A 10,693-nucleotide genomic window follows, 5' to 3' on the forward strand; every position below is an offset into this window, starting at 1 on the left:
AGAGCATTGTCTCAAAGACAGCACATCCAGTCTACTTGTAACGTGAACCAACAACTGTCACAGACTGAAGAATTGTGAAAGGTGTGACAAAGAGTCAATGTTCCATTTGTTGGTTGGTTTGAGGATAAAAGATCCACAGTAAAATTAGACTCTTCATTCAACATCAAAAATTGTATTCAACCAATCCTGCTCATTCAGGGATTCCCTTGCTTAATAGCATTGGTTCATGGTATTAAATGGTTGAGAACCCCTGCTTAAGCTGCTTGTTCACAAGTGACCGCCAAAGACAAAGCAAGGTGTGGAACATTCTATTACTTTCAAAGCTCCCCCACCCTTTTCTTCGTAGTCATGCTCTCTTATCCCAGCTCACCTGGACAAGCAGACCCTTATGCCACGACTATTTCATATATTGTTCACAACACAGCACACAATACCCATTTAGTCCACGCACAGCATTCCCATCACTCCCATTTTCTTACTGTCCAAATAGATAGGCAACTTATTTTCTCTCATGTGCTCCACAACTGAATCACTGAAGGCTGAAGTATCAGGCCATTGGTTTATAATTAAAACTTCCAGGTAATATCAAGGACTAGCTCTTCCAACACACAATGAGGGTGGATATCACACCTCGCGGCCCATTGATGCAGATCAGTACAGTATGCCCTTCATTTCACGAGCAACAGCACTATGCTCCAATGTTAAATAATAATTCAACAGACCCAGCATTTAAAGTAAATAGACAACTGAAACAGAATTCATTCTCATGTCAAACCGTAAATGAGAAAATTACCCATCTACTCATTGGATCTTAAACATAAGAAAGTCTGCACATGCTGGAAATCCAAAGGAACGCACTCACACAAAACGTTGGAGGAACTCAGCAAGTCAGGTGGCATCTATGGAAATGAACAAACAGACGACATTTTGGGCTGAGACAATCCTTCAGGACTCAGGAGGAGGAGGAGGTGGTGACCCAGGGGGAGATGATAGGCAGATAAGAGATGAAAGGTCAGATTGAGGAATAGGAGAGGGGAGTGGATGGAATTTATACCAGAAGGAGAAAATCAATGTTCTTGCCATCAGGTTGGAGGCTACCCAGACAGAAAATAAGGTGTTGCTCCTGAACCTCATCTTGTCTACTCACTAGATCTACTTGCTAATGATACTAATCTAAGTTGAAATAAAAAGAATGCAGTGATTTCCAGAGCACAAGCTGGCAGGGTGAGCAACAACATGCCTCACAGAATACGGCACAGTGTGAATTATGCCATGGAGGGAGCACAAAAAAGATTTACCAGAATGGTTCATGGCATGGCAGATCTGTTATGAGGAGGGATCGAGTAGTCTTGGCTTCTACTCATACAGTTTATAAGAACAAGAGACCCCATTAAAGCACATGAGGTCAACCATGGGAGGGACTTTTCCTCTAGCTGAGACTCCAGAACAAAGAAAGTGAGAGAGCTTCAAATCGAAGAGGAAACCATTCAGGTCTCCAATAAGGTACAGACTCACTCAAAAGGATGGTGAATCTTTGGAGTTATCTACAATGGGGGGGGGGGGGTGCTATGGATGTTCAATAATTTAACATTAAAAGGACTGATAATAAGATTTTTGTGCATTAGTGAAATCAAGGTATATTCTAGAAAACAATGTCGTGCTGGTAATCAGCCATTACCTCTCAAGATGCTAAAGGTTCAACTGCTCTATGTACTGTTTCCCCTGAGGGAGTATGGGGTGTCTAGGGAGGGGCAGCACCTCTGGTGAAGGGGCTTGTCGTGTCCATTCCAAGGCAGCTCACTCACCTTTGGTTCCCACTAGAAACTCAACTCTCCCCTGTGGTTTTAAGTAGCTGTCACACCCCAGTACACTGCTTTGACCAGCAGGCTAAACCAGGCGAGGGTAGCCAGCAGCCTCGTACCCCATGTGAGATGGGGACACGCCTGTCATAGCGTGCGAAGTCAAATCCGGTAGACTAAGCAAATAAGATGCAATGGTCAGGAGGTCAGTTCTACAATCGAGAGCAAAGGGCATGCATGACAAGGCACAGGAGTAATCGTGGTCATCCACTACAACCAAGGAAGAACCCAGTTCGTACCACTGGACCCAGACTTCTGAGGTCAAAGAGTGGAACTGCCCCAGTGCAACGGTTTTCCCATCTTAAAAACTCCTGCACAGGTTTCCTGTCATCCTTGGACGTGACAGACAACCACCACTGCTTCCCTTTTTAGTACTGAACAATTCACCTAATTAGTTGTCACCGACTTCTCCAGTAAGTGGTTACTTAATTTATCCATCCAGTTCTTTTTATGGCTGAAACCAATTGTGATGCTTTTGGCAGTGTTTAGTAGCTTGTGCCACAGGCACAAGTTCCAGTAGCTCAGAGAATTTAAAGGTTTTGAAAAAGATATAAAATCTAAACTTGCTTTGTCAGCAAACAATTCCTGTGTAGCAGCAGTTTCTTAAGGAGCTAAACTGAATTTACAGTGCAAATTCCTGAAGCTTCAATGGGTCAAAAGGTTATTCCGCAGGTGCAGAAACTGGGGTGTGTTCAGCACCATCTACCAGCCTCTCACTCGCTGCTGCCAGAAGATGGCGTCTGCACATGGTGGTCTCTCTCTCTCTGTGCCAGAAGGTCCTTGCGTTTTGAATTATGTCTTTCTCTAGATGCTATCAGAGGATGGTACTGGAGCCAGGTTTAATTGACACGGTTTATAGATTAGACTAATCCACATTCTATTTTCTGGTTACTTTTCTTTTGTTGCTATTTTTGAATCTGGGTGGCCTGCAGATTAATGAACACTAAGCTGAACTGAACTATACCTTTCGATTTTGTGTTTTATATTGTGTGTTCTTTACTCTTTTTTTGTTGCCATTTGTGGGGGGTTTTTTGCACATGAGGGGAGAAGGTTTGATGTTTTACTTTGAATGGAATCCATGGCTCTTTGTTTTGCGGCTGTCTGTGGGGAAGACAAATTTCAGTTTGTATACTACATACATATTTTGCTAATAAATATACTTTGAATCCTTTGAAATGTGGCTCACCAGAGTATCAGATTTTGTAATAAACCATCATCTGGTCATTAAACTGTTCCTAGTCACTTCTGACTTGAGGGGGTTGGGGGGGGGGGGCGCTACCGCACAGGATCGAAACAAACCGCAAAGAGCTGTAAAATTAAGTCAGCCCCATCAGGGGTACTAGCCTCCATAGTATCTTCTAGGAGCAGTGCCTCAGAAAAGCAGCTTCCAACATCAAGGACCCCCACCACCCAGGACATGCCCTCTTCTCATCATTACCATTAGGAAGAAGGTACAGAAGCATGAAAGCACACACTCAACAATTCAGGAACAGCTTCTTCCCTTCTGCTATCTGATTCGTAAATGGATACTGAATTCATGAACACTACTACACTACTTCCCAAAAAATATTGTTTTTTTTCACTACTTACCTTAATTTAACTATTTAATATACATAAATATACTTACTGGTATTCAGTTTTTTCCTTATACTCATTATGCATTGCATTGCTGCACAATGATAACAGATTTCACAATACATGCTGGTGATATTAAACCTGATTCTAGTATAACAGGTTGTATTTCAGTAATACAACATTGTTCTCAAGCCATCTGACACAAATACATCACACAAAAAGAGACAACAGGTAAGATACCAAACATAGTTAAGAAAATTAGGCTATCCGGCTCTTAGGCTTGCTCTACCATTCGTTCAGATTATGGCTGCTTCTATGACCTTTCTCTGCACAGTTCCCAATTCCTCGATTTCCATAACATCAATACAGCTACTGGAACAAGAATATTATTGCCACATGTATCAAGATTAAGTGAAACGCTTGATTTGTTCATTCAGATCCAATCATTAAGCAGCACAATGAGGCCCCCACCACAGTCTGTGGCAGAACATTGCACAGATTCATTACTCTCTGGCTAAAAAATTCATCCTCACCTCTGTTTTAAAACATCGCCCCTCAATTTTGAGAGTGTGCCCTCTAATTCTGAGTACCCCCACCATAAGAAAAGTCCTCTCCACATCTACTCTATCTAGTCCTTTCAACAATCGGTAGGTTTCAATGATATCCCCACACATCCTTCTAAATTCCAGTGAGTACGGACCAAAAGCTGCCAAATGCTCCTCATATGTTAACCCCTTCATTCCTTGAATCATCCTCGTGAACCTACTGTGGACTCTCTCCAACAATAACACACCTTGTCAGAGATATGGAGCCCAAAACTGTTGACAACACTCAAGTGCGGCTGACTAGCGTCTTATAAAGGCTCAGCATAATCACTCAGAGTATCAGGAATATTCTATTCCCCTTGAAATAAATGCCAACATTGTATTTGCCTTCTTTACCAGACTCAACGTAAATTAACCTTCTGGGAATCTTTCAAAAGGGCTCCAAAGTCTCTCTGCACCCTTGATGCTTAACCTTCTCCCCATTTAGCTAATAATCCACACTATTGTTCCTTTTTCCAAAATGCATTATCGTACATTGCCCAACACCGTATTCCATCTGCTACCTTTTGCCCATTCTTCCAATTTGTCCAACCCCACCTACCTACCCACCCCACTATCTTTGTATCATCCGCAAATTTTTCCACAAAGCGATTAATACTGTTATCGGAATCACTGACAAACAATGTGAAAAGTAGAGGTTCGAATACTGACCCCTGAGGAACATCACTAATCACTGGAAGCTAACCAGAAAAGGCCCACTTTACTCCACTCGCTGCCTCCTGCCTGTCAGCCATTCTTCTATCCATGCAGTATTTTTCTTGTAACGTCATAGGATTTTTACCTGTTAAGCAGCATCATGTGTGGCACCTTATCATATGTCTTCTGAAAATCCAAGTAAATGCCTCTCCTTTGTCCACCCTGCTTGTTACTTCCTCAAAGAATTCTAACAGATTTGTCAGACAAGATTTCCCTTTATAGAAACCATGCTGAATTTGACTTATTTTATTATTACTCTCCAAGTACTGGAAACCTCATCCTTAATAACAGACTCCAATACTTCCCCAACCACTGGGTTAGGCTAAATAGCCTATAACTTGCTCTCTCAATGAAGGAATTTCTCATTGCAACTCCAAGTGGCTTAGCTCTTACTCTGAGACAATGACCCCTGGTCTAGGCTCCAGGTAAACACCATCTTAGCATCCACCCAACCAAACTGTCCAAGAATTCTGTAATAATAAAATAACCATACATTCCTCTAAACAGAAGTGAATACAGACCTATTCTGTTCAATCTCCCAGGAACTACTCCGGTGCATCCTTGCTGCCCTGCCTTTGTGGTAAGTGTAGTCCCTTTTACAGAAGGCGATCAACACTCCGCAATTTTCCAGGAGTGGCCTGGAATATTTGTTCAATGAGATAAGCATGAGATTAATTGTTATAAAAGGTGAGTTGGAGGGGCAATGAGATTAGAGGGGAAGTTTTCTGATCCTAAACACCCAGGCCTGGAAAAAGTTAGAGCTCCTCACCTGAACAGAAGCAATACACATTCTGTTGATTGATTACAACTCAGCATTCAACATTATACCTTCAGTTCTAATCAACAAGTTCCAAAACCCAAGACTGTACCTCCCTCTGAATCTGGATCCTTGACGTCCTCACTGGGACACCAGTCAGTAGAGATCAGAAATAGCATTCTCCCTCACTGACACTCAACTTAGCACCTCAGGGATGCATGCTTAGCTCACTGCTCTACTCTACACAATCACGACTCGTGGCTAAACACATATATATTTGCCAATAACACACCTATTCTTGGCAGAATTTCAGATTGGGATGAGAAGGCATACAGGAGTAAGATATATCAGCTAATTGAGTGGTATCGCAATAACCACCTTGCACTCAATGTTGGTAAAACTAAGGAGTTGATTGTGGACTTGAGGAAGGGGAAGTCGAGGAAACACACAGTTCTCTTTGAGAGATCAGCAGTGGAAAAGCTGATCAAGTTTCTGGTGTCAACATCTCTGAAGATCTTTCCTGGGCCCAACACATTGATACAATTACAAAGAAGGCATGACAACGGCTATATTTCATTAGGAGTTTGAAGAGATTTGGTATGTCACCGAAGGCTCCAGCAGATTTCTACAGATGTACTACGGGGAGCATTCTGACTGGTCTCATCACCATCTGGTATGAAGGTCTACACAGAATCAAAAAAGGATGCAAAAGTTGCAAACTCAGCCAGTTTGCCCCCTCGCCCCCACCGAGGACATATTCAAAAGGGGAAAAAGGCGGTATCCATCATTAAGGACCCCCATCACCCAAGATGTGCCATCTTCCTACAGTTACTATCAAGGTTGGTGGTACAGGAGTGAAGACACAAACAACTTTTCAAAAAAAGCTTCATCCCTTCTGCCATCAGACTTCTTAATTAACAATGAACCCCTCTACTATTTTCCCTCTCTTTTTTGATGCACTGGATTGTACTGCTGCCACAAAACAACAAATTTCACAACTTATGACAGTGATATTAAATTTGTTTCTGATTCAAATTTGGGTGGCAACATCCTACACACAGTAATGCGAAAATTACCTGGTATGATACGGTTGTCCTAAAAGGAGAGGCTAGACATTTCGGATCTATATTCCTTGTAGACGAAGGTGACCTGATTCTAACATTTAAGACCCAAGGGATCTTGACATGGTACATGTGGACATGTTTTCATGAGTGGGAAAGTCACTGAAATGACAATAAACTTAACTTATCAACGGCACTGCTCCAAAATAAGGGGGAAGTCATTTAAAGCAGATTTGAATAGATGTATCTTCTGTCAAAGGGTGGTGGATCTCTGGAATTCTCAGCCACTAAGACAGGCAGAGGCTAGATCAATAGATTAATCTACTTTCACCATAAATATATATGCAAATTGAGGTTGTGGATAAAATAGAAGCTGAGGCCAGCACTGATCATACTGAAACAAGGGCAGGTGACCTACTCCACTTTCCTAGAAGTCTGTTTTACTAATATTGAAGAATAAACACTGGTCTGAAATCTTCTTCCAATATAGCCCAGTGTTTGTTACCTCCTTTGTAGAATGCAGATAAGCCCTCAAGAAAAAGTACTTGCACATTAGCACACTGTAGTCTCTAGAGCAGATTCCCAACCTGGAATCCATGGACCCCTTGGTTAATGGTAAGGCTCCATGGCATAATAAAATTTTCATCCCCTGATCTAGTGTGCACTTGTCTCTATAATGTAATTTCAACCATTTTTTTCCCCTTTGGAGGCAAGAATGCTAAGAACAATGCTAAGCCCCAGGTGACATTAGATTTGTACTGTCAGTCATTTACAGAAATGGATCTTTCAACCCATATACATGCTGACCTTCCACTCATTAGAGTACATTAATCCTATTTACCCGCACAAAGACTATATTCTCCTAATGCCTTGTCTATTTAAAGATTCAAAGTACATTTATTATAAAAGTATGTACGCAATATACAATACCAAGATTCACCTTCCCACAGAAAGCCATGAAACAAAGAAAACCATGAAGCCCTTTCAAAGAAAAACACCAAACCCCTCCCAACACTCAAAAAATATCACATAAATGGCAAAAAAAAGAAAAACAGAATATAAAACACAAAATTGAAAGAGTCCAGGCATATTCAGTTCAATTCAATCTAGCTTTCAGTTAAAGGCCTTTCTAGTCATCTCTTAAACACATAGCTTGAATCTAATTTCATTACATTGTTTGACAATGCATTTCAGGTACAGAGTGTAAAAAACCCCTTTCAAGCACTCATCTAGGAGACACTCCCAACCAGCAATCCACAGACCCCTTGCTTAATGGCATTGGTCTATGGCATAAAAAAGATTGGAGGAAATCAGCAGGTCAAGCAGTAATGGTAGGGAAAAAGGAACTGATAACAACTTGGGTTGAAACCCTACATCGGACTATACAGTCCTGCATACCTTATTTATCCTGACCAGTGCACAAATCAGGCCACTCATTCCGGGGGGGGGGGGGGACGGACTAGCTCAGCCTCTCCCAATGACTAAAGTCTTTCAAATCCAAACATATTGAACAAAACTGATCTCAAACAAAAATCAAAACAATGGAGGCACAGAAGACCACAAAGCCATAAAGTGCTGCAGAGCCTCTACAGAGGGAATTCCAGCTCAAAATACACAAAATGCTGGAGGAACTCAGCAGGCCAGGCAGAATCCGTCAAGAGGAATAAACAGTCAACATTGTGGGCCAAGACCCTTCAATGGCATCTGTAAAATCTCGTGTTAATGACAGTCAAGATGACAAGTATTGACGCAAAATGTTGACTGTCCATTTCACTCCACAGATGCATTCCTGAACATCCAGTGTGCTACTCCAAATCAAAAACAACACTTTCAATCCAGGTTACTTTTCCTCAACAACCTACAAAAAAAGGCAAGGACATACCTAACATTCTATGGATTCAGACATACAAGAGACTGCAGATACGGGCATCTGGAGCAATTCACAAAAAGCTGGAGGAGCTCAGTGGGTCAAGCAGAGCAATGGAAAGACAGTTTCAGGTTGAGACAGAGCAAAGGTCTCTACTCAAAAACTCGACTCTCCAATTCCCTTCACAGACGCTGCCTAGCAGCTGAGTTGCACAGCACAGCACGGTCCTTTGGCCCATGATGTGTGCTGGACTTTTAAACCTACTCTAAGATCAATCTAAACAATCCCTACTATCATTTATATTCTTATCTAAGGGATTCTTAAATGCGCCTGATGCATCTGGCTCTACCACCACCTCTGGCAGCGTGTTCCAAGCTCCAACTCTCAATATAAAGTACCTGCCTCTGACTCCTCCTCAATACTTTCCATTTCTGTCCCAGGAAAAAGTCTCAGGCTATCCATTCAAACTATGCTCATCTTTTACACCTCTATAAAATTACCTTTCATCCTCATCGAGAAAAGCCCTACCTTGCTCATCCTATCTTCATAAGACATGCCCTCTAGTCCAAGCAGCACCCTGGTAAATATCCTCTGCACCCTTTCTGACACTTCAACATCCTTCCTATGCTGGGGCAACAAGAACCGGACATAATATTTCCATGTTTTATAGAACTGCAGCATTACTTTCCACATTCTATGGATGTGGATCTGAAGTCCCTATGTCCTTCCACATCACCAGGAATCCTGCCATCAACTTTCAAATTCGACCATGCAAAATGAATCACGTCATCCTTTCCCCCAGTTGAACTCCACCCGCCACTTCTCAACCTAAGCTATGAATCCTGTTAATGCCCCAGGTCATGCCTTGTTACCATCGGGAAGGAGGTACAGTAGCCTGAAGTCACACACTCAAAACGATTCAGCAACAGCTTCTTCCCCTCTCCCATCAGATTTCTGAATGAACACTGAACCATTGAAAACTACCTCACTAACAAAACACACCAAATGCGGGAGGAACTCAGCAAACCAAGGAGTCAACATGAGTAAACAGTCAACATTTCGGGCCGAGACCCTTCTTCTGGACTCACTGCTTTTTTACTTCTATTCTTGCACTACTTATTTAACTACTTAAGACTTATATGCTTAGTACAAATCACGGTTTATTTTCTATTATTATGTATTGCAATGTACTGCTGCCGCAAAGACAATAAATTTCACGACATATGCCAGTGATATTAAAACAGATTCCAATGTCTCGTTGCAACCTACAACCACCTCTCCACTATCTACAATTCCACCAACCTTCGTGTCACCGGCAAATTTACTAACCCACCAGTTCCGCCAGCATATTGTGTGCAGTTCCAAGGATCTATCCCGGTGGATATCCTATAATCTGGGGACAAACAAAACGGGGATGGGAGCCGAGGTTCCCGGGCCCGCGCATGCGCCTTCGCCAGCCGGGCCTAGCGCCACTTACCCTCACAGGCCCTGGTCGCCGGCTCTTCCGTCTTCTCCTCCCGCGAGTGCCCGTCGCTGGCGACATCCGCGACCACTTCCTGCTCCTCCGCCGCCTCGGCAGCGTCGCGGTTGAGGGCAGCCTGCAGCCGCTCCTGCAGGTCAGCCTTGAGACCCTTTGTGTCGAGGCCCCGCTTGTGCAGCGCCTCCTTCAGCTCATTCACTTTCAGCTTCCGGATGTCCACCGAACTCATCTCGGGGAGTTAAGATCACAAACCCGCCGCGCCCCGGACTCCACGCGGTGCTCAAATAAATAATTACCAAAATAAAATCAGTGCTTATACGCCCGAAGGAAAGGAGTGGTCGGATCAGGAATAAAATTCCCCCTTACTCGCTGCAGCTCCTGGCCGACAAAATGGCCGTCTACTCCCTTCACCCGCTGTCACGGCGCCAGCCGGGCCCGGCCAACCCATTTTTCTCTCCGGACTTCCCATTGGTCCTCTCCTGCTTCCTACGAGCCCGCTCTTCACCAATCCACCAATCCCAAATGAGTTTGTAAAATCCCTCCGCCATCCCCCTCCGCTTTCTTGCGTCGTTGCTTCCCATTGGTCCACCACTCCGCCAAGCGAGCTGGGTGGGGGGGGGAGGGGGGAAAGAGAAAAAATATTTTCACTCTGCTGCCGGCTTGATCCAATCGGACGCAGCGTTTCACAAAGCGATAGTGGGCGGGTCACCGGGTGTAATCCCCAAATCAGTTGCGACGCTGACTGATATCCCGCCTCTCCCACGCCGCGATTGGGTGTCTGTATTCCTGACGT

General features: G+C 43.4%; 1 protein-coding gene across 1 annotated transcript in view; it reads right to left on the reverse strand.

Annotated features, from left to right (window-relative positions):
• The window catches only part of hnrnpul1l (heterogeneous nuclear ribonucleoprotein U-like 1 like), a 55,331-nt gene extending 45,013 nt beyond the window's left edge, over positions 1 to 10,318 (reverse strand). Inside the window, exon 1 of the mRNA XM_059950834.1 lies at positions 9,898 to 10,318. Within this exon, the coding sequence (XP_059806817.1) occupies positions 9,898 to 10,129 (232 nt within the window). The 5' untranslated portion in view covers positions 10,130 to 10,318. The remainder of the gene's footprint in view (positions 1 to 9,897) is intronic.
• Between the last annotated feature and the right edge of the window lie 375 nt (positions 10,319 to 10,693).

This window comes from Hypanus sabinus, chromosome 26, assembly GCF_030144855.1.
Source record: "Hypanus sabinus isolate sHypSab1 chromosome 26, sHypSab1.hap1, whole genome shotgun sequence".
Classification (NCBI taxonomy): domain Eukaryota; kingdom Metazoa; phylum Chordata; class Chondrichthyes; order Myliobatiformes; family Dasyatidae; genus Hypanus; species Hypanus sabinus.